This window comes from Idiotropiscis lumnitzeri, chromosome 16 (assembly GCF_059441095.1).
Source record: "Idiotropiscis lumnitzeri isolate Australia: NSW breed Sydney's pygmy pipehorse chromosome 16, RoL_Ilum_1.0, whole genome shotgun sequence".
Classification (NCBI taxonomy): Eukaryota; Metazoa; Chordata; class Actinopteri; order Syngnathiformes; family Syngnathidae; genus Idiotropiscis; species Idiotropiscis lumnitzeri.
In genome coordinates, this window is record NC_142406.1 from 9,836,104 (window position 1) to 9,861,169 (window position 25,066).

The following is a 25,066-nucleotide window of genomic DNA, read 5'->3' on the forward strand; positions in this document are numbered from 1 at the left end:
GTGAAAATTGTTTCCGTCAAAAGGGTTTAGGCAAATACTTATTTTCCTCATCTCCCTTTTGTTCTTATTGTCCCTCTTTTGAGAACTAATGCCTGTGGAGCCTGACGTGAAGTTATACTCCACGGCAAACTATGATCGTATTTTTTATTTGTCTTTCCAAATGCCTAAAAAAAAAATTATATATTTTTATCAGTATATGTCATGATCTCAATATGACAAATTGTCATGTAAATAAACAACTGCTGCAAAATGTAATTCCGTCTCCGGATCTGATATTTCACGTGTGTTTTGCAGCATGTCCCCCTGGATCTTACAAGATGTCGTCCAGGCAGCAGGAGTGCTTCCCCTGTCCCGCAAACAGCATTTCCGACGACGACGGCTCAGTGGCGTGCGTGTGCAAAGAGGACCACTTCCGAACTCCGCTGGACTCCCCCTCCTCCCCATGCACACGTAATAACAATCCACATCTTGCGTGGGGATGGTTTTGTATCAAATGAGCAATCGCATGTGTCCGCCAATCTGGACGGTCAACTCCGCCGTATGAAGGAATCACTTCACCTACGTGTTCTACTTGTCCTTCACTCCAGAACCTCTTATCCGCCCCCCCCCGCATTTGACCTGCAGCCTCCTCCCCCTGCGACCCTTCTTAAACATCCATCCTCATCCTCTTCATCTGTCTCCCTCCACCTCAACCTTCACCCTTCTTGTACCTCCTCTGCGATTGGATTTCATTGAAAAATTGCCAAGCACTCGCCCCGAGATAACGACAGCATGCAGTATGCATCTTGCTCTTTTTTTTTTTTTTTTTTGTATTCATGAAACGAACGCGAGGTGTTTTGCAGCCGGCGACCCAAGCATACATCTTATTTCTTTATTAAAACCAATTTTTCAGGCCGGTTTAATTTTGGCCAGATTTAGCTGCACAATGATTTCAAGAATGCGGAGATAGCGGCTAAATCCTGTTCTCCTTTGCTGTGATTTGATTTAGTTGATGCACCCCTGGTGAGGGAAAAAAAAATAATACAATCCAAATTTTAACTTGTATTCTCTTGATCCACCAGAACCCCTTTTTTGTCTGTTTAACATTTAATCCCTACTCTCACCGATATTCCTCCCTGGTTTTATGTCTTTTGACATTAGGTTCACATTACGCGTAAAATAAACCCATAAGCCATTTTCTTTCTCTTTATCCATTCCGTTTGCCGATATTACCATTCTGCATTAGAGTCCTTCAATGGACCACCTCAATGCAGTCTGACTTCTTAAAGGGCTATTATGTTTTTTTTTTTTTTCGCCCCTTCATTGAACATCTTCAAATAATGAGCTCGATCCAAGTAAAAGAAACCGCTTTGAGTATTTTTCTGCTTCAGTGCTGTCGGTGGGTTGAAGGCGGCACAAAGTACAGCTTCGCTTTCTGATGTTTCTAATATCGAAAAAAATAACGCTTTATTGTGAAAAGTTTTGCTATATTGGAGATTCTGATTTTATTTAAACATGGTCTGATAATATTAGAATGAGATGCATTAAAGCTGCTTTTTAATGTGTTGTAATGATAAGATTCAGTGACTGGCCTTGCAGCTTTGAACTCCAAATAAATATAATCTGACCCCCCCTCCCTAAAAAAAAATAAATAAATAGCAAGGTAGCACTTGGAACAAGCATAATAGGCCCCCTTTAACTCATCGCCGCCGCTCTCCTTTGTCGCCTCTCATTTCCTCCTTTCTCTGTCCGTTCATCCATTTCACGCAGGCGCATATTGCGACGCTATTCTTCACCCGTCTGTCAAACTCAAATTCCTTCCCACTGTCCTCGAGCAACAAGCGCACACGGCACGCCGCAATCTCATCCCCACTGTCTGCACATTATCATTTCATCCCTCATACTTTGAGCCCGCCCCTTTCCCTCCCCCAACCTCACATCTCTTCTTGCATGCCAAATACCACAACTCCCCAATAAAGATGCATTACAGGGCCAATAGGACAAAGACCATACAGGGGAGCCGAATTGATTTCTGCATAGAGAACAGCTTAGTAATTAGATGGCAAAATAATGGGCTGTATATCCTGGGAGTACTCAGGGCACTAAAACCACGAGGTCACTAGGTCTGCGCGTCCACGTTACGTATGCGTACATTCGCAGCCGCTCGTGTGCGCAGATTCACGAGTGTGCGGTCATCCCGGCTTTTATGCTGCGGTTTAATTACAATATTGATTGCTGAGCTCTCCGATCCGCGCGCGATAACGTTTATAGCAGCCCTAATGAGCACATTAATTACGCGATTGATTCGTAATTATGATCATCCCCAGATTTGGCTAATCCTCCGCATGGGAAGGGGAAGAGAGGGTGGAGTGTTTTTATGAATTTGGAATTAGGTAAATCGTAACATAAGGGATGAATAAATCGTATAGTTCTTGAAATAATTCCTAATGTCGGCTCACTTCACAAATTTCCGAACAAATACTATTTTTTTTAGTTTTTGAAGAGTTCCAATGTCACCCAAGACACATTTGTTAGCATGTGAAACTGCTGCTGACAGTACAATGATGGTCACATTTTAGCCAGCCCAGGTGAAAAGAATGCCGTTTCTGACGTTTATATCCGTCAATGGCAGTGAAAGAGTTAACTGCGGGGGAGATGACAAATCTTTTAAAGTGATGCATAATATTCGCCAATGTATTCCCCTGCAAATTGCTCCACATGAAACAGAACTCTTTTGACGAGCGGCTTGGAGCCAGCCGCCGACGCGGAAGACCATCTCCAGATTTTGATGATGGGTGCAAAAAGTCGCAAAGGTTGAGGCATTATGTTTGGAGTTTGCTTTACATGTGCGGCAGACATGCTGATGGGATTTATGTAAATCCACATCAAAAGATAGTTTGTCTCAGATGGCGTGTACAACAAGAGCAGCAGAGTGGGACAGGCAGCGGGTTATGTTTTTTAATACGAATCGCTCGGATTTGAAGTGGAGAGCAGAAACGAGGAAAGTTCTCTCGCATGAAAAAGTCCCATCTGGGCCTTCATCAAATATAGTGCGAAACGCTCTGATCTTATGTAATTTTGTTCTCTGTGTGGGTCCGGTGGAGTGGGCGGGGGACAGCTGTGGTTTGTGACGTTTTTGCTCACACTCACGCCGGCGCACCTTTGCTTATTCATCACGCACGTCGCATACGCATTGGCATATAAAATGCATGGGCTTTCATGGACATCAGCTCTCCTGAGTCCTCTGTCTGCCATCACGGCGAGAAAGGCATGCACGGGTCAGTCAAGATACTGCAAGGATTAAATCCGTCAGCTGACCTGCACTCTATTGTATTTGTAAGCTCTCCGGGCTTTAAAATGACATGCGAGAGCCCCGCACGTACAAGTTGAAGTCTTAATAACTTTGCATACTCTGGGGGGAGCCCGCCAAGAATAAAAATATAACCTCAAATTCTATTGAACCGAGAGAAGCCAATGGGGATGGGATGTTAATTTCGAGGCGTTATCCGGGGGGGGATTTATTATGGCACGTTGAAATTTTGTGAAAAGCTTTTTATATCTGGCAGAATCAAATGCACAATTTTTTTATTAGAGGGCCACCTCAGTTTTATTGAGTTCTATTCTGTATTCATGGCTAGGTACAAGAGGCCCTTATGGACTGCAGTTTAGTTTTTTTTTGGTTTTGCGCTCACACTTTGTGCGTTAAATAAATCAAAACATGGCTTGCTAGCTTCTCTTCAATTATTAGAGGGATTGATTTGTTGACACAAACGAGGCACGAAACCCTCATAAATATGGCATATGGCTATTGGCATGTTTTTGGGCAAAACTACGGAAACAAAATGGCCTGCAGTCCTCCTCGCTATCCCTAATCAAGTGGCCAACCTCTCCAGATGCAAAAAAAACAAAAACAAAACAGCTAGAATTTTATCCATGGGGGGGACCAACAAACACCCTCAAATTTTTTTTACCAACCCAAACAATTCTTCAGAAAATGCTGATCGAAATTCATTATATGTTCTCTATGGAGAATATTGAGAACCAAAAATTAATTGTCAATCTATAAGCTTCTAGAGGAAAAGTAACATTTCCAGCCTCGTAGACTTTACTCTGCTTTCAGTTACTTCACATATTCCTCCAAAACTGAAAGACTGATGTGAACTAATGCACATTTACTTGTCTTTTAGGTCCCCCCTCACCTCCTCGAGATTTGGTCTACACGGTAAAGCAGTCCACTCTAATCTTGGAATGGGCTGCACCATCCGACACAGGTGGTCGGGTGGATCTGACCTACAGCGTGGGTTGTCGGCGCTGCGCTGGCAAGCAGTGCGAGCCCTGCGGGGCGAGCATTGGTTTTGTGCCTCAGCAAATTGGATTGACGGAGAGAACGGTGACTGTGGTTAATCTCCTTCCCAACAATAACTACACTTTCACTGTGGAGGCTTTGAATGGAGTGTCTGAGCTTCTACCCAACAAGAGGTTCTACACACAAGTCAATGTGTCAACAAGCTTGCCTGGTGAGTCATGGTTAATAAAATGATCATGTTATTTTAGATTATAGGTTGTGTCAGGAAATTCATTGAGCTGGAGCTAATCGTGAGTACAAAAAAACGCAGTGAAGATTTTCAAATGATCACGGATGGGTACAGTATCTCACAATTGACAGTTTCAGTTTTTTTGCAAATGTGGAAAGGGAGAGAATTATTATTGTTTTGTTTTTTTTGTTTTTTTAAACGTGTTCGGTGAGATTGCTTGGTCAACACCCGGTGGGTAAATACAAGTAGTGCAGCAATTCAAAATTAATTGATGAATTAAAAGTAATAATGATGACATTGATAATAATGACAACTATATTTCTTATATTTCTTCCATCTCATAACGTAGAGACCCGCAGCAGCTGCGTCGGTCGGTGTGGTAAATAGCCAAATTTTTAATTTTTTTGTTTTTTTGATTGGCAATAGTACGATTAGTAACCCATTTGAACCGATATATAAATATTTATTTATTTTATTTATTTATTTATCTATTTAGTTTTATTTATTTATTTATATGTATATTTATTTTTATATATTTATTTATTTTGTGTGTGTTTGAAAATGCTCATTTATATGCACATCATATATGTATATAAAATCTAATCAAAATTCTCGAAAGACCGGCAATCTAATTAGAAAGTTGAGAGTAGTGACCCTGAGAGATGCGCCACAAAGAAGCAGATGATAGAAAAAAAAAAACAATGAGAAGCAAGTTGTTTTTGTTTGCTCCGTGCTTTAATTTGAGTTTACCGCAGGAAAATGGGCTTCATACCGAAAGGTGGCTTGTTATTCAACTCGGGTGATAATATGAAAGCAGACAGTGTGATGTTGTCGACAAAGCCTGCTCACGTTTTATTGCGTATGTCAAGTGTCAAAAAATTGCACGTTAAATTTAGCAGATCCGTCAATGTGATGTTAAATGTGATCACAAAGGACATTATCCCCTTTTAATCCTTAAATTATCCCTGAGCTGGCTTCAGAAAGTTGTACGGTCAGAAAAAAGAAACCATATACACTAAAGCAGGGGTGGGCAGACTTTTTGATTAGCGGGCCACAATGGGTTCTAAAATTTGACAGAGGGGCCGGGCCAGGAGCAGATGGATGTGTTTTGGGAACCTCACCTCATCGGAGAAAAAAAACAAAACATTTCATTTTAAATGAAAGTGAACAAAAGCATTACAACAAAATTTGTCTTTGACACACCACAGTATTTAGAAAATAAAACATTAACAAGGTTTAGTCATTTAATTTTTTTCAGGTTTGGCGGGCCGGATTAAAACGTTTAACGGGCCGCATGTGGTCCCCGGGCCGTAGTTTTCCCACACCTGAACTAAAGGATACTTCCTGATTAAGCCTTTATATATTTGTCTCATACGTTGCAACTCTGAAAAACTTCCATTTCATGCTCAGCTGCTGGGGGGAAAAAAACAAAAAAAAGGGGAAATGTATAAAATGTATCGCTTTCATCCTCCACAACCTTGAAAAGCCTCATTCCACTTTCATGTCTGACTCTGCTGTTTTTAAGATTCCTCTTCACCACCGTTAAGATACAGCAACTATAGACTGTTGAGATTTTCCTAATCTAATCCTCCTAATTCAAGGGGCTCCTTCTTAGTGCAGACTGCACGTGGACTGCAAACCAAACATCATCAATTGAAGGCTTTTTGTCTTGATCATAGCTTGTTAATGCCCTCCTTCTCCCCCGCCGCCAATTTCATACTGAATGTTCTGTTAAAAGTTTTTACTTCAGCGTTGCAATGAACTACTATAATATCCCTTCAGTGTAACTTTTGATTCATTTGAATTTTGATTGGAGCATCCCCCCCCCCCACTTGAAATATTGAAATAGAATCAAGCCATTAAAGCAGGCGTGTGCAAACTACGGCCCGGGGGCTACATCCGGCCCGTTAAACGTTTTAATCCGGCCCGCCCAACTTGAAAACAAATGAAATTAATAAGTCTTGTTCATGTTTTATTTTCTAAATACTGTGGTTTTTCAAAGACATATATATTCTTGTAATGTTTTTGTTCATTTTCATTTAAAATTAAATGTATTTTTTTACTCCGATGAGGTGAGGTTACCAAAACACTCCATCCATCTGCTCCTGGTCCAGCCCCTTTGTCAGATTTTAGAACCAATTGTGGCCCGCCAATCAAAAAGTTTGCCCACCCCTGGATGAAAGCCTCAAATTGTTGGTGTCATAGCTAATGTTAAGAAGTTAATGTTTAATTATTGACTTTTTTTAACGTCTACAACTATACATATGTATTAGGGGTGTGCGTCTCTCCACTAAATATGATTCAATACCAGTGCGAAACGATTCAAGGCGATTTGAAAATGGAACCATTCAGTTTGGTTTGACTCGGTGGGATTTGATTCGATATGGTATGGCTCAGTTTGAGAGAATATGATGTAATGACTTTGGTTGGACATTTGAATGAACTTGTCAGGAATGTGCAATTTCCTTCTAAGATATATCCCTCCAATAAATGGAGATTTGATCCATCGGCATCTTTTATATTAAAAAATGAAAGTTTTCTTTATATATATATATATATATATATATTTAATAATTTCATGATGATCTTTTTTATCCACAAAATTTTTTACATTTTCAACACAAACAGAAAGCGATTTGCACCAATAAAAGCTACAAATGCACATTCACAAAATTAAACTTGCTTTATTTTGTGCAAATGCATGACTCACGCCATTACCGTTCAATATTTCCTCTCGTCAATCTTTTGCATCTCCCTCGCTATCTGCACCACATGTGCCTTGGCTGTTTGTCTGGGCATGATAAGCTTATTATCCTGCAGTGTGTAGTTTATATCTGGTTGCTGGGTGCATATTACAAAGAGGGCAAATAATCTGAGGCCATAGACTGACATTGGTGCACAAATTAAATCAAATGTTGTTGTGTTAATGTGAATTATTCATTAAAATTAGCAATTAAACATGACAATGGTGAAGTCTGACGGTACAATCCCAATTTTAACAATTTAGTAGTTAACTCAAGTCAGTTTTTTTTTCCCTGAAATGTTTTTGAAGACGCCATGATTGTGCCTGACAGCAATGATATAAAAAGGGATGTTTGCAGATTTGTTAAGGAGCAGTGGATTGCTCCCAAACAGATGGATTTTTTTTCTCCACTCACCCCCGGGCCATTGGGGGGTGTGGGGTGAGTTTTGCATGTTTGGATGGATGGATAAATTGGAGGTTGGGGATAGAAACGTAGCAGGGGTTGCGTGAGTGGATGGGGCACGGGCTGGATAAATGCGGGATCGGAATTACCCTCGGCTCCTTATCTTCAGTCGCTGCGGGTTTTGTGTGTTGCCGTGTTCTAGCGTCTGCACCAGGCCATTCGTGCGTGACAGCATTTTTCATGCGTTTGCCGCACCGATCTCGCATGCCACGCACTTTTGCGCATTGGCTCGTGCGGCCATCCCCGTATGTGCGGGGACGATAGGACGCCATGGTATCTTCCCCTGGCTTGTACGGCTTTTGTGTGCGCGCGCGAGTGATCGAAAACACGCGGGTTTGAATGTCTCGGCCCCTGGTGGTACTTCCAAAGCCCTTTAGCTGAGGCGGAGGAGTAGAGAGGGATGCAGGATGGCTGTAGTGATGGGGTGGGTCAGGGAGGAGGAAGGATTGGCATTTCAATATCCTGAGAGGATTACTGGCTCTGCTTAGATGGCTGGTCCCCGCGGAGTTACACGGGCCTGAGAGACGGACGAATAAAGGCGGAGGGGAAGAGGGAGCGCTTGGATATCGAAGTTGAAGGGATGAGGAGAGGTGAGTGGTGGAGCAATGTGAGCAGAATGGCTTCTGGGTGCGGAGGGAAAGGGGGCTCGGGGATAAGGAGTTTGTGCAGACACCCGTAGATGCTGTGCGGACAATGGCAACCTTTGTCTGAACTGTGTCGTTGTGGTGCTTGAGGACAGTCAAGACAACAGGGAGCTCGCTGAGTCGACGTGTAGACGCCAGTCATCTGAAAGATTAAGGTTATGAGCTAAAAGAACTGAAAACGGCTAGAAATGTCAATTCAGTTCAAACAATGAAAAACTGCACCGCTTTCTAATTTTTAGCACATTAATATTTTCAGCGTTCGTATTTGGTTGGTTTTGTGTGTTTATGCTGTTCTGTAAAAAAAACACTTTTTAAAAATTTTTTTAACGGTGTTTCCGCATTACAGATATCCCGCAATGTAAATTAAAAAAAAAAAAATACAAAAATTGGACATACATATTTTCACAGCATAGCGACGATATAGTAACACTGATTGGTGTTAATGCTAATGCGAGATAATTCCTGTAGGAACTATAGCTAAAGAATTCCGAACATTTTGGATTGTTGTAAATCGTCATTGTATCACGCGCCAACTTGAAAAAATGAACAAGCATTAACTCAAATATTCCGTGTTAGGCTACTGAATGTTCGCCACTTCTCTTATAAAGTCAGTCAGTCAGAAATGCCGTAAACGCTTTTCCTGAGTCCCCCCACGTGTATCTGTGTTATCCGTGCTTGGGATCCGTGCGCCTGGATTCCAATTGCCAGCCTTCGAACTGCTACGTGATAACCACTCATTAACAGTCTGCCAGTCTGAATCTAATCTTATCTAAAATAGGAAACGGAGCCGAGTGACTCTGACTCAACACTGTTTTTTTTTTTTTTTCCCCCCAACCACCGATTGATGTGCGAGTCCACGACTATATGAATATTTATGAGTTTGCAAATATTAATCTCGCTGAAATCCCTTTTTTTTTTTTTGGATTTCACATTTGAATATTTGCTAACTGAATGACAGCTACTCTGCTGTCAATAAACAAAACTTTGCTTTTCTTTATCAATTCCCCAATAGCTTTTTTTTCCCCCCCGCATCCAACCACTTTCACACCTCTCTACCTTTTCTTTGCTCATCCCCGCCTACAGCACTCTGCATGGAGGCATTTGAATCCTTTTTTTTTTGCCTCCTTAATTAGAAGTGATGGGAAGGTGAGGCTTCAGCAGGCACTAAATGAATAGAGTCATCAAGCTACTTTTCAGGACTATAGCACAGCCACTTAAGATGCTTTGTCACTCTGTGATGGGAATTTTAATTGCCTACCTCTTGGCCTATAATTTGAGTCCATGAAGAGGCATTGAATCTTTAGCCATGTGTGCTCTGGGTATGGATTTTAAAGGGTTTGTTGTTGTCGCGGAAAGTGCGATGGCCACTTTGATAAAGCAAAGCTTGGGGGAAGGTGACCTCACAATTCTGTGTGGATAATTCCGGGGTTGAAGGGCAGACCCTCTCCACAAGTAAACGGTGAGCAAAATAAAAGCCAAAGGGGCTGAATAAAAATTATTTTCTGTTGAATACCTTGTAAGGTGCCTCTGTTAAAAGAGTCCCGCTGTGTCAAACTGCATCGAGACTGGTCGCCAAATTCGCCATGATCCCACCTGGGAGGTCACTGACAGGTTAATTAGCCTGTCGGATGAATCGCGAGCGCTTTTCCACACACACGAGGGATGTGTGTGTGAATGTAACAAATCCATTTTTGGAATCCTCTTCTTATTGGGACTTTTGAATGATCATCCCAGCTCGTTAGTCGCTATGATTGATCAGTCGACGTTTCTAATGCGATCTAGAATCAATGATGATGACAGCAGATGATGGGAGGACAATATACGTGGTCGGTGATTGTTAAAGCAGGTCGGAGGCGCAAGTGCAGGCGAGGAAGTGATTGACAGACACATGGGGAAAGGGCAAGTCTGACAAGGCGCCGGTGAGACTAATGATCACAGAGGAGGTACATGACTAAGAGACAGGCAAGGGTATAACGATCCAAAGTAAAAAAAAACAAATTAATAAAAATATTTTTCAAAAGACGAGCATGAGAGGCATCCAAAAGGCCATTATTTTCCCAGTGAAATGTGAAGTGTTGCCATGACGACAACAATACGGATTAGCCTCTTATCAATGACGACACCCTCCAAATGATTTATTTATTTATTTTGGTGTTTCCAAGCTGTCATTATAAATTAGACGAGATCTTTGTCATCCTCGTGATCAGTTGCCAATTGACTCTTTGTCTAACTCGCTTGTTTGCGCGCCGTTCTGGTCCCGCTCGCGGCCACCCGCCCACTGACTGACACTTTTAATTAGGCCATCACTGAGACTCTTTTTTTTTTTTTTTTCCTTGTCACGCTAATAGACACCTTCTTCTTTCTCGTACACACATAAACCCGATCAGAGACGCAACATGTTTCGTGCGTCCTCTTTGTTGGGCATTTCACCGATAGACTTATCCAAAATTGCTGTGCATGTGTGTGTTTTTAACTCATTCACTGCAGCCAAATTTAAAAAAAAAATTATTTTTGACGTCCATAGCCGTCATTGGCAGTGAATGAGTTAATATCCTCCCTCCCTTTTTTTTCCCCCCTATACTGGTATGAACAAAAATAACCACTGAAGATTTCTAGCACCCTCATTCCTTCGCTTTCTCCAGCTGCTGAATTTTTTTTTTAATTAATTCTTATTTTGAGAATAGAATAAAGGTGTATGTTTGCATCAATGTTTTTAATTTTGGACGCAATCCCATGCATGGAAAATGAGACTTTGGGCCAATTTGTGATCGATGAATCAACGTGAACAAGACACTTGAAATAAAATTGGTTTAAAGTGTCTAATATCGACTGTTCTCGCTGATTTTGCACAATGCAAGAAAATCACTCAATTCAGATTTTACACTCAATAGAATCGCTTGCCGCAATTGGTCCACCCCAAAGCTCCAGGGAGTACCAAATCCAAGAAACTAAATGTTCCCACTCTTCACGCACATAAATTGTTGCGCCATCCGTTTTAACTAAGGTGCGAGCCCCGCTTGGAATGGCTTTCCTGCTTTTCGGTTAACCCTGAACATAAAACATCCCTTCCGGATAGGCGCGTCTTTATGACCTCAATCTATCTCGACGACCGCTTCCATTTTGTCTGTTCACCACGCCATGCAGTGGCCCACTGTCGTCACATGTAAAGTTGCGCTTTAAAATGATATAGAACGTAAAGGTGGGTTCACAAATCACTATTTCTCCACTGAGTGATAGCAAACGTTCAGCATCTGTCTCCTTTGATAATAAAACCCCGTTTGCCTTTTGTACATGCGGCTGCAAAAGCCCAAAGCAGCAGCTGCCATTTTGTGCCAAAGTCAATTCATGGCTCTACCTGCCATACAGTCCCTAACTCGAGCCGCCGCATAACCCCCGAGTGTCTGCATAATGAGAGGCCTGTACTGGGGCTGTGCATCACGAAGCAGCTTTGAATTGAAATTCATAAGAGTCTTTCAGGAAACTATCTTTTTCAGTCACACTCGACGAATACGGAAGGCAAAGTTAAAAGCAGCTGCATACGGACTTTTAACTAGGATCGGTAATTAAGGGACTGCTTTGCTGTCGTTTCTGTTTTGTTGACGGAATTTGCATTTACCTTGTGTCTGCCTGAACGAGACATCTCATATAAAGGCAGCAGCTATGCTTTAAATTCAAAATGCCCCCGCTTCCGACATTGTGCCACACTTCACCTAATATGCTCCGTCTCTGTTTCTCGTCTTTGTTTTTCTTTGAAGTCTGCAAGGCTTATCGGTATGATTGGTATGTGCACTGCAAAGCTTTCAAATTGGGCATTTTTTGAAGCTGGATGTCTTTGTGACAAGTGCCTATCAGTGTCTCCTCAATATTGTTGCTGCTCGATGATGTGGGTTTGGGAATGACTTCCGACGATAAGCCTAGGAAGCCACCAACTCTTCTAGATTGCATGCGAAACTCATTCTGTGCCTGTCAGTGAAGAGAAAAAAAAAGATTTGAGATGACAGTCAACATCAAATCTGGTGACAAAAATACAATTCACGTCTGATATTTGTTTTCTGCAAAAATGTATTGCGACATTCTGATTGCATGAAATGAACTTTTTGACATAGAGATCCCGGAGTATGAGTTGCATTTTTTGGGGGAAATCTATTTTACAAAAACCGAGACCAAGGAAAGTAGAGCTCGAACTCATAACCAAAAAAACGCTCCGAACGCATGACCGTTGAGAACCTCGGAGAGTTGTTCAAATGAGTCGTTCGGTTCTTCCGAGTGCCTCAAAAGAGGAGTGCCGGAATCCAGTGCCAGATGGAAACTGTTTAAGTACCAGCTGCTGATTCCTTTTTCTGACTTGAGCTGCATTCGGAAATTAATAAGAAGCGAGCGTGCTCTGTCTGTTCGAACACACCCGCGCTCTGAATAATTTTCGAGTGTCTGAGTGAATTAACGAACGTACCTCATATTGCCGGGTATTACATTTTACTTCTAACTGTGGAGAAGTTTTGCTTTTTAAATTTGGCTTACCTTAACAATAATCCTGATCGGTTGCTGTGCCTTTTGGTGCTAGAAAACCTTGTTGAGGCATTTGGAATCTGCATGCCAAACCGGGGATACATCGTACAATCGTTGCCATGACAACCCTAGTTCTTCTGCTTCCGTTTCGTTTCATTTTAGGTCCTAGTCCCAGCTCTAATTTTGATTTATAAAAGTCAGACCTAAATTGAAGGCAAAGTAAGTAACATAAAAAAAAAATAATAATAACGATAAACCTTGTCCTGTATTCTTGTTGGTCCATGAGTTCGCTAGAAAAATGAGCGCCAAACAACAACCTCTGCTCCTCATTTGAGAACAGTAGCGGAACGTTTCGCAAGGATTCAAATTGTGCACGGTGCACACAATTGTTAGTTGAATCCATCATGCTTGAAAAAAAATGCAGACCCGCACTTTGGACCCTGCAAGTCGTCTGTGCACCGTGGAGAGCGCCCCCGTTATTTTCTGCGGTTGAGGTGTAAAGCGGGAAGGTGATTGTGGGTGTACATCTATAGCGAAATCATCCAAATGTGTTCTTTGGTGCTGAGATTGAGCTCTAATGTGTTCTGGGATTTGGGGGCAAGCGCAAGTCTTATGCATAATTCAGCATGAAGCAAGCAAAGAAGTGCAAACAACAGTCTTGCAGTCAAAGGTGAGGTGAGCAGATTTACTCTGCGTTTTTGAGTTAGTGTATTAAGCTGCGGTTTTTCCTGTCGTCGGAGTCTCGAGAGTTTTAGTTCGTCTTTGTCCATTTGTTTCGCCCAAAAAATGTTTTTCTTTTCTCGTTTCGAAATGTTAGAAATGAATACAAGTGTGGCTGGTAGGCTTTTTTTTTTTTTTTTTTTACTGACAGTCCTAAAATTGACTGACACGCCCACCTTGGATAGAACATACTCGGGTTCTGCCCACAACAAAGAGATCAGAAGATATTACTTTGTTACATTAAAGACGGAATTTCCCATGAATAAATGTTTTTATTTAAAAAAAAAAATATATATATATATATATATATATATATATACAGATGGATTTTCTTTTTATCTATTGCCTCTCTTGACTGTTATCTTGAATCATATATCAGCGGGGAGGGGCATAATGGAGCTTCGTATTATTTCTGTTTTTGTCTCTTGAGTGAGTGACAGGTCGAACATATTGAAGTGCGGCGGTTGCCATCAACAAAATAGATGAAATGTTGGTTAAAGGTCAGGTGAAAAGATGAGCAGGAAAAAGGACAGCGGCGGCAAAAAAAGGGGAGTTCACTTTTGAGGTTACTGATGAGAGCGCCGCAAAGGACAGATGACAAAGAAATTGTCTAGAGGCGAGAAAAAAAACAAAGAAAAACGACGGAAATAACTTTTTTTTTCAGAGCTTGATGAAATCTGGAAACAATAATGACCTAATGTTTATTCAATGTAATTTATTGAAAAAAAAAAAAAAAAACCTTTTTCTACTCTACTATTAGCATTGGGTCAAATGATGGAAATATTCCTTATTTTCTCTAATATAAAATATTTATAGTACGTTCGATGGTGTATGGTTTTGTTATTCGTTTCATTTATTTACAGTGCTTTATTAGTTCGATTTTTTTCTTTTTTTTTTTATGCCGCCGTCGGTGTTGTGTCAAAATATACAAATGCAAATCAGACGGAATGATTTTTATTTTTTATTTGTTTTTTTTGGAAAATGTGACTGATTCATAGAATTTCTTTATGAAGCCATCACAAAACGGAAGAAAATCCTTTTTTTTTCCCCTAATTAAATTTTCAGCTCAGCTCAAAAATACAAAATGAAAAAAAAAAGTGCCACCTTGCTGATTGCCAATTAAAAATGCAAATAATGACGGGTACACAGATTCTTCAACAATGTCGTGTTCATCCAGCCAAAGAGATGAGGAATCTGTCTGGGAAAGCTTTTGCGTTGCCTCTCGTGGATTGAGTCAGAAAAAGTTATCGCGGTTTAGATTAATTGAGAGACTCGGAGAAAGAAAAAAAAAATGGCTGTTTGAATTTGGAAGAGTCTCCATCCTTTAGTCTTGTCGATGCCAACTTGTCAGTCAATCCATATCGGCATTGATCTATTGTCAGTCTCAACGTGCTTCTGTCCCCCAACACCCCCCCCCCACACACACACACTGTTACAAGGTCTCTTGAATGACTAATCCATTACTGCTGTCCTACTCCTTTTTTCTCCCTTCTCCCTAAAGTAGAATATTGGCGGACTCTCCCATCTGTCCTTAAATATAAAACGCTTTTTCTTTCAAATCTGAACTGAAAATACTGTGGGGTTGCTGAATAAATCAATAGCCATTTTTGAACTGAGGAAAAAAGACCTTTGTTGCACTGTCATGCTGTAACTGCAGGAGCAAAAATGTTCCTAATGTCCTTGACAAATACAAAGCGATTGAAAGTCTTGTGTATGTGGAAGACGACCAGACTTCTCCAATCTCTATTCTCTTTTTTATTTATTTTTTTTTCACTCGCACTTTCTATTTGTGCAGCCTCATCTCTGATCAGCGAGCTACGAGCCGAGAAGATTGAGGAAAAGAGTGTCACGCTGGTGTGGAGGCAGCCTTCGTCCCCAAATCGAAGCCGGACGGAATATGAAGTCAAATATTATGAGAAGGTAAAACCAAGTTTTAAAATGCTCTGGAAGTCGTCGAAATAGTGTTCAGTGGATCAACTCAGTCGGAAAAAAATGATGTCCGACAACATAATTTACCTGCGTCTGTTTTTCACCGATACCGATGGAATTTAATTAAATCCTGATTTGATTTTCTTTTTTTTTTTGGTAATTTAATATCCTCGTCAGTTAATACCAGCCCAGGTGAAATAAATGCAATTTTTGGCGTCTATACCCATCAATGGCAGTGAATGAACCTTTTGGCGTCTATACCCGTCAATGGCAGTGAATGAGCTAATCATCAGCAAGTTGAAAACGTATGTATTTTTTTTTTTTTTAAAGGTGTTTTACTGATCATTTAAAATGTCACATCACACTCATTCAACACGAGTTCTCAACAGTCTTCACAGTAAATCTGCCACGCTCGTAAACTCCCAGCTGTCGCACAACCAACCGTTTTTCATACGTTGTATTTTCAAGCAGCGTTACGTTTTTGGGTTGTCTGTCACGCTCGCTCAACCCCTTTTCACACCTCCTTCTCTTCAGTATGCTTTGCCATATTTATTAAAATATGTTTCCTACTTGCTGTGAGGATTTGGTAAGATTGAGATGCCAGAGGTAAAGAACAGGTTAGCTCACGTATTAGACCGGTATCAGATTAGGAGAAGATGACATGGCTTACTTTTTCCAAGAGCATGCAGCTGAAGAGAATTGAAGGAAGAAGCTTTGGGAGGGTGGTAGATAAAAGCAAGGGGTGCAAGGGGATAGAAAATAACTGAGTCAGACAGGAACATTGTTGCAAAGCCATGAAATGAAAAGGCGATACAATTACACAGCAACAAAGAGCCTGTAGAAGTGTTATTTTGAGAAAAAAATAAAAAATGGTATCGCTTAGGAGCTGTGGTATCATTTTTCTTCTCTTATTAAGGTGTTGCGCTACACTGTGGGCCAACATAACAGCCAAAAATATTGCTCGTTTGCTCCCACTTATTTTTCAACGTAATAAATTACACACAGCAGTGAGTGGTATTTTTCTCCTCACGTCAAGAATTTGTTTTTGTTTTTTTTTTAAGTAATTTTCCTCATCTGCTCTCCTCATATGACCAGACTAAAAAAGACACATATGCATTTCTGTTTACTCGCAATTGGCTAGACAGAAATCATGTGCTTTACTTTTTTTAAATCTTTGCATGCAAATCGGTGTCAGTTTGAGTCATGATGCCTGAGAACAGATAAATACGAAACGATAATTACACAAAAGTCGCGGGCAAATGACAAAAACATCAGACGAGAGCAATTATGGTAATGGCTGTTTGTCTAAGTCATTCTCTCAACGAGAGACGCATGAACAGCATATACTCAGAGGACACAACATTAGGTGCACCTGCGCAATCTAATGAGTGCTATAGTAAATTATTGTGGTTTAGCATAATTTGGTGATCACAAACTCTTCACAGCATCAGGCAGTTTATTAGTTCTCTTTTGTAGTTGTGAATGTGAAAAGTTGCATTATTCTTGCCTACCTATTGATTTATCCCTTTGGTGGTGGCTGCATGCATGGTTCTGCGATCTTTCGTCCACATTTGGTACAGGTGTACGATTCCCGCTACCTGGTAATGCCGCCTAACGTACTTATTGGCTGCCAGCATCTTACACCCTCCGGTGATATGCTGCACTTCCTCTGGGGCTTCTTTGTCCAGCCTGCATCAGGGGGTCCTGTCTGATGTGGTAGACCCCAGGTTCTATTGATCGTGCGTTTAGGACCAGTTTTTTGTCCTGCCTCTGTGTCGTCTTTTAATCCAGTTTTTCCAGCCACTGGTATGTTGTCTCGATGTCGTCCACTTCAATTTGTCGGTGGTACGTGCAATGCAGAGGCATGTCTTTCCATGTCAGCCCATCTGGCTCCTTCTCTTTATTTGGTTTCTGCTGTCTATGGCTTTCGCTAGGCATGTTTTCCCTGGATGACTTCGTCTGGATGTATTCTTGGAGGCCTGCAGTTTCCTCCTGGATGCTGCCCATGACCCTCACAAGTCCCTGTCCCCTCTCTTTCCGCTTTGTGTACCGCCTCAGAATGGGGGACTTGGGGTGGAAGCCTCTCTGCATTGTAAGGAGCTTTCTTGTCTTTATCAGTGGCTTGCATCTGTTCCAGTGACCAGCGTTTGATGGCAGTGGGATCACTGATTACATGGCCAGCATCATATTCTTGCCATTCAGCAGACTTTTCAGAATCAGCCTCATGCTCTTTAGGCGTTTGACCATGGCTGCCCTTCGAGCTGCCTCTTCAAGGTTGCTATTTGCCTTTGGAATTCCATGGTATTTGTGGCTTGTCTTGTACATCTAGATGCTACCTTCAGGTAGTTGTATCTGTTCAGATAATGTCAGGAATATTTTAAAATGTATGCGTTCATTTTGTACTGTACTTTGGAAAGACACGTAAATAGATCTCAATGTGGAGTTGACCCGGTGAAGTGTATGAGTTGAGATCCACACGCACACATTTCTATCTGTATTATTTTCCTTTTTGTCCTAATGGGGTCCCATGTGCAACCATGTGATGAACGTGTCAAAAAGTGATTCAATCTATTTCTGTTACTCTAATTGCATGTTCTGCCTCCACAGGAGCAAAAGGATCAAAGTTATTCTACTGTGAAGACGTCCGCCACACGGATCAGTGTCAACAACCTCAAAGCCGGCACCACCTATGTCTTCCTTATTCGCCCCTTCACAACCCCAGCGCCCTCCTCTTCACTGTCCTCCTCCCCGCTCTCATCCTCCGCCTCCTCGTCTTCCTCCTCTGCTTATCCCTCATCCTCCTCTTCTTCCTCCTCCTCCTCTTCTTCTTCCTCGTCGTCATCCTCTCCTTCTCCCATTGACTACGGAGCCTACAGCGCTCCCTTGGAACTGCAAACACTGGGAGAGTGTGAGTAGCCTTTTAACACCTCCTCCCAGTTTTGTCCTGTTCTCTTTCTCCTCGCTCATGCCTCTCAGCCGAGCACCTCCAGGCAGCCAGTGATTTAAGATGCGGGAGGTTGTGTAGGCACGCGGCCAGCCTAAACAATGAGGCGTGCGTCTCGAGTTTGAGAGTGTCAGCAATGTGACAGTGTTTGAGATAATGTGTGAAGATTCGACATTTTATCGGTGAGCTGTGAAACAGTTTGTCTTTGATAACACCTCAGAGTGTAGTTTTTACTCCGTGTGTGTGCTTTATGCCTGTAACTCCTAATGGAAACAACCATTTTTATATTCAGTGATGGGATTTTTAGTGCCGTTGAGCTTCACATTATACTCAGGGGCAAATTTACCTAAAAGCTGCTCCGCGCATGCAGCATCTCCTACATGCGGTCAAAAGACCAAATCTAGCATGGCTCATTTGTTCTTTTATTTTGGGCCGAGCAGAATATTACACAAAAAGCGGTTGACCTTTTTGTGTTTCGCAAGAGAGGTCTTAGTTTTGCAGTAACTTTATGGATGATGTCTATTCTTGCCGCAGGGCGAGCTGAGAAGTGTCAAACAAGTGATGACCTCAGAAACTTTTCAAGGCAGCCAGACTTGCATCCTTGGCCGCGACACGGGAAATGGAGCCAAGAAATATTATACTAAAGTTTAAACAGTACTTGACAATGCTGCATATTATATTTTCATGTTTGCTGCGGATGAGGAATGCCGAAAAAGTGTAGTGTTTTTTTATCCCATTTTTTTTTAGCTACATTAGCATGTTGCTGTTGAATACGATAAAGTGTCATCCATATGTTTTATTTTTTTTCCTTTCATTAGCAACAACCTATTTCAATGACTTTTGCAGTGGCGCTGGCATCCAGCGAACAGAGTCCTGTGGTGATTATCGCTGTCGTGTCAGTGGCGGCACTTGTCATGCTGCTGTCGATGGGAGTCGGACTGCACATCTGGAGGAGGTAAAGAAGCTTCAAAGAGATGCACATGCACACGCATTATTTGTTGGCTCTACACAGCACATCCTCATGTTCTATTCCTCTTTAAAAAAAAATGTCACACAAACCCGCATTTGACATCGACAAACAATGCCTCATCGACTCAGTGTGTGTGTAATCCAGATTACGCTAATCCAAAAATAAAAGGATTCCGTCTGTTGAAACATCTGCAAATAGCACATTCAGTGTTGTGCAGTATATTTTTCTTTGGTTGTGAACAAATACATATTTTAAGAACACGGTAGATATAGTACACTGTTATTCTGTTTACTCATTCACTGCCATTGACGAATATAGAAGCCAAAAAGTACATACATTTTACCCGGCTGGCAGTGAATTAATTAATTGCATAAGATACAGCGCAGTTTTACACCAATGATGCTTAGATTTTTTTTTTTTCTGACTTATTGAAGGCCTTGTTAAATTAACACTGACAGTGTCAATCATACATTTTAACATCCTTGACATTTGGTATTTAATAGACCAGATGCAGAGGATTGTATTAGAATGTGCCCATGTGACTGATGCGGCGGCCAGTGAGAGGAGGCGACTGACAGATAACGCCATCAAGAAAATATGATATTGATGGCACCGGAGCGGTTCGAGACAAATGTGAAGGCTCAATGATGGGGTCAACTGGGTGTTGAAATGGGCTCTAGTCAGTCGCAACACCCAACGAACCAGTGCTGTCCATCTCTCTTTGTCTCTCTCTTTCTCTCCCACTCTCTCTCGAACAAAGGAATTCATGGGATGCGCCTGACGGACGTGTTCAAAACCCCATGCAAAGCCTCACGTGAATGCTTGAGCACCAATGTAGAAATAGACAAAATAGATGACAATCTGCCATATACAGGTGGTCGCTTTGAGGACTGGCGGAATATTCACATCACACATCACGCTTTATGGAGTAATAATGCTTATCTTTCCCTCCATTTCTTTTTTCCTCATCACTGCATTGCATTGAAAGGGGTTCTCCATTGTTCATCACAGCAGCCCCATTATCTTGCTCTTTGTGTTTTGTGTGAAGACAAGGAGTGGAATGGCTTGATGTCTCAATTATCAGGCTCTTGTGTTTGCAAAGACAGCCAGCCAGAAGACACGGCTGGAGGGTCTCTGATGCACTGATCTGCCTGCTGACTCGCAAACATGCAAATGAGTCGTGATGCTCTCACAGAGGCTCGGACACAAGACGATGATAATGGTGATAATGATCTTGCATCACCTGCAAAATTTTGAAGGCTTAAAAATTTAAAGGGTGCTGACATAAATTTTGATATATCTGTTGGTAGGAAAGCTTTTTTTATACGGTTAATGCTTTATTAAAAATTGGTGTTTTTCATCGGCAAAACCAAGTACTATAAGCTAAGTATGAATTTTTAGTACCGGTTCAGTCGAGGTACCAATCGTGCCATGCAGATACCATCAAGGATGTGCTGTTTAGTAGGCAAATGAGGCACTGCCGCCCCCTGCTGTTCAATGTGGTGTCTTTTGCTGTTTCTTGCGTAGTCGTGGTTCGCATCACTGACTTTTATGCACCTGCACTCAATTCATGGTCAGTGTCTCATTCAGCTGTTACTTAACGGTTACCATACACTATATCAAGCACATACCACAACGTTAAATGCGAATATTTGGTCTAATGGGCGAGACCGGGAGGAGAAGTACATTTTGTAGTTTCTTCTCAGAAAATCCATCTTGGCACACAAGTACATCAGTCAAACACACACACTGGTGTCTGACAAAGTTTGATAGGGCCGGAGTTCGAGGGCATTGGCCGAACATTCTCCATGAAGCTCAGCCTTGACTGGTCAGTGAAAGGGTTGGCGCACCCATCAGTGGTCGCAACACTGTGTATGAGTGTGATCGAGTGGGTGTACGTCTGCAGGGTCAAGGTATCAGGAGATGGCAGGAGAAATACGTGTGATTTGCTTTCATCTGTCTTTTGCTGTGCAAAAGTGACATACTTGCCTCTTTTTGTGAAACTTTTTTTTTTTAGCTAGGTTTCAATTCTTTTCATGCGAACTTTTGTTGTAGCACTCCTGTAGCTATTTATCATAATTCTGAATCTTTTCACTGTAAGCTCCTGACTGCTTCTGGGTGGTCAGGCACACAAGCGGGTCAACAGAAAATGAGTAGTATCTTTCCCCACTTAACTCATTCAATCCATTAGACGTATATTTACGTTTTCAAAATTGTAGTCCCTGCCTCCCCAAGACGTATTTATACGTCATAGTCATTGCCTTTTTTTTTTTTTTGGCGTCATAGCTCCATGTTTTTATCTTTAGAACACAATATTCTGCAGGCCTTACAACATCAGTCAAAAAACAGAAAAAAAAAACGCTGTGATTGAGGTGTTTCCTCTTGTGAAAACGGCTGGGAATAAATGAGTTAAGGTAGTTAGAGTAAACCGTCTCCAGGTTGCAGCAGTGAGAGTGAATTTTGAGTTTGTGTCAGCGAAAAACTGTTTAAAAACTCTGTGCTGTCAACAATATCATATAATGCTTCAATAACAGGCAGCAGAGAAAGTCCCAAAACAATGTGCGAGTGCAATAGTCCCACACATGTAATTGTTAAATTTATAAAACATGTGATAAAGGCTGAGTTTTGACTTCATTATTACTTACGTGTGTCAAGTAAAAAGGACCCCAGTGAAAAATTTCTCCCTCCACTTGCATACAAAGTAGTGAGTTTTAACTTGCTGTTTGGTACTACTAAAGGCTGTGCTTTAATAAATTATATTCGACATTCTTCTGTCAAAATAAACAAATGAGAAAGAATTATAGTACAGTAAACCGTTTTTAACACTTTTGGCAAGGGCGGAGTTTCATGTAAATGCTGATTATGGCACACGGTACCATGATGCCCGGGCAGAGCTAGCGTGTTTCCAACCCATGCGATAATTTTTTTTTAAGAGATGAGCAACACATGTACTGATCGTTTTATTTGACTTCTGGGAGATGTGACTCCCTCTGTGTCCAGACTGCGGATGAATAGCGCTTATGTAGAGCCATCGTTGCCTTGCCTTAAACAATTGAACCAGTTTTGTGATTTAGTCGAAATTCCAAAGTATTTTCAAAACAATGTCAGCCAATGAAATTACAAGTCAACAAATCTCGGCGATTGTGAATTATTTCACGTATCTTATCCGACATATTTCACACTCTTGCTGCTAAAAGACGTGACGCGTTCCAATTTTCTTCTCTCTGCAAATTGCAACTATCGACCGTCTGGATATCAGTATCCGTCTTAATGTGGGTGTTTTGGTGTTGAAACTACTTTATTTTGCTTTCAATTTAATGTCATTGATACATCAGCGTATTTATCCTTATTAGTTTGCAGTGCATTTGCCGGGGCTGTGATAATGGTGTCGGAGTTATGTAATACAGTGAGTTGGCACCCGTATTTATCTACCATTCACGTGGGAGCACAGGTCTTTTTTTATTTTTTTTTTTAAATTAGATAAATAGATGTCATCGAAAAAAGGATCCATTATTATTATTTCTGCCAGCGGTGACAATATTTGAATATAAAAGCGGAATTAATGAGTCCAAATGTTTTGCTCTCGCCGCCTTTCAAAGCACTGAAAAGAGCCCCTCCCCTACCCCATCCCCTCCTTGTCTTCTTCCCAGCAGTGTCTGCTCAAGCTCCTCCAATGTAACTCCTGCTAGCGTGGTGCTGCTCTCGACATCCTTCTCCACTCTTCCTCCTCCTCCTCCTCTTCTCTCTCCTCTTCCTCCCTTCACACAGCTGATGCCCAGGTACACTTGGCATGCATTCCCCACTCCTCCATCCTCTAAATCTTCCCTTTTTAGTTCCCTGCAGTCCTCCTGCCATCGCATTTATCCCTTAGTGGTATCTTTTCTTTCTTTTGCGTTGCTCATACAAATAAAATGCTAATCGGCTAAAGAGGTATCTTCTTTCTCCGCCCAGTTCCTTTTATAAGCTCCCAGCATGTTGAGAAGTAACCCGTTTTTGAATTGACATCCAAAAAGAAACCCCCCATTTAAAAAAAAAAAAAACTAATTCAATCCATAAGACATACATATAAGTTTTCAAAAACGTAGTCCCTGCCTCCCAAAGACGTAGTTGTACGTCTTAGCCTTTTTTTTTTCTTTTTTGCGTCATAGCTCCAACTTCTTTGAGCATCAGAACACATTATTCTGTTGGCCTCGCAAAATCAGTCAAAATACAGAAAAATGCTGGACTTGAGGGGTTTCCTCTTGTGAAATGTCTGTGATTAAATGAGTTAAGCTGACGTTTCAATGGAATCGATGGGAAAGAATTCAAGCTATGTGACTTAACCCCGCTGTGATGATGACACCTCCCTTCCTCCATATTTCCTTCCTAGAGTTGTCTCGTCTCCTCGGGTTGCATATTTGACTTTCTGTCAAGATTTATGCAAATTAGCAATATTTGGGCCTTGGTGGTTTCATATCCGTGTTGTGTCATTTTATTTATTTATCTGTAAATATAATAATTAGATTGTGAGCCAGGTACTAACCTTTTCTATGATTTCCTCCATTTCTTCACAAAATGATTCCAAAATTGACTAAAATCTCCACCATTCAAATTTTGATGCATTTTAATTTCCCGCAGCCGGAATGGACACGTATCCCAATACATTTGTCCAAATATTTTTTTTACCCACTGATATGTTCCCTTGCCGCTAACCCGTCTACGTCTCTGATCTTGTTTTTCTTGGTCCCATTATGCCCTCCATGCGCGTCTCTGTCCCGCTCCGCCTTTCGTGCGCTCCCTTGTCTATCAATTGTTGTCTGGCCTCCTCTGTGCGGTAGCTCGTGCCCCGAGGATCTCTGTTGCATGTGTCTGCTGGTGTGTTTTGACAGACAAGGCCTTGACCTTGTCTCAGACCTCGCTGTTACACTGGATGAGGGATGTGTCAGCCTCATCCTCGATCACGTCTCCCCCCGCGAGAACGCTCGCATGGGGACCCAGAGAGACCGAAAAAAGGAAACATTGACATCTCTTAAAAAATGCACTCCAAAGCAACCTTTGTTTTGTGGCGTGGGCTGGTTACACAGGAAGTGATATTTTGATAGCCAGGCAGAAACAATTAAATCGATTAATTGAAATGTAAGTCACCACTAGCTGAATGTTGTTGTTGTCCCTTTTTGGGGGAATTTGATGTCTCCTTCCACGGCTTCATTGCGTATTTGGGCTTCGTGTGGGAGTATCACCTGATGCGAAAAACTCATATTTTAAGTAGGACATCTGATTTTTCTTTTTTTCTGGAATGAAGCGTTCCCAATTCCAAAGAAGCTCTCCAAAGTCATTTTTGCTACCTCACGGGCTTAGTATTTTTTTTATTACAGCATCCAGTGGCTCAATCAAACGGTTTGATGTGCGCAGAAGGTGGATGCACTGGATTTTTGAAAATAATTACTTCTTTCAAAGTCGGATGATCAATTCAATATTTTTTTGCTCAGTCGCTCTGCAGCCACAGACTGGCACACCATTGTTCAGCAACTTGATTGCTGATGTTGCACATTCACCACCAGCCCAGGTGAAATGAATGCACTTTTTGGGCGTACATACCCGTCAATGGTAGTGAATGAGTTAAAAAAAATATATAACTAGTTAGCTTCTTCATG

The 25,066-nt window shown here is 41.5% G+C and overlaps 1 protein-coding gene across 2 annotated transcripts in view; it reads left to right on the plus strand.

The window, feature by feature from the left end:
- Nucleotides 1-295: 295 nt before the first annotated feature.
- epha10 (EPH receptor A10) overlaps nucleotides 296-25,066 on the plus strand; it is a 44,680-nt gene continuing 19,909 nt past the window's right edge. Inside the window, exons 1-6 of one of the 2 annotated variants that reach the window (XM_088318683.1) lie at nucleotides 296-450; nucleotides 4,167-4,496; nucleotides 15,386-15,510; nucleotides 18,127-18,427; nucleotides 19,310-19,418; nucleotides 23,084-23,212. In XM_088318683.1, the coding sequence (XP_088174809.1) occupies nucleotides 318-450; nucleotides 4,167-4,496; nucleotides 15,386-15,510; nucleotides 18,127-18,427; nucleotides 19,310-19,418; nucleotides 23,084-23,212 (1,127 nt within the window). In that variant the 5' untranslated portion in view covers nucleotides 296-317. The remainder of the gene's footprint in view (nucleotides 451-4,166; nucleotides 4,497-15,385; nucleotides 15,511-18,126; nucleotides 18,428-19,309; nucleotides 19,419-23,083; nucleotides 23,213-25,066) is intronic. The other variant, XM_088318684.1, reaches the window with a different exon arrangement.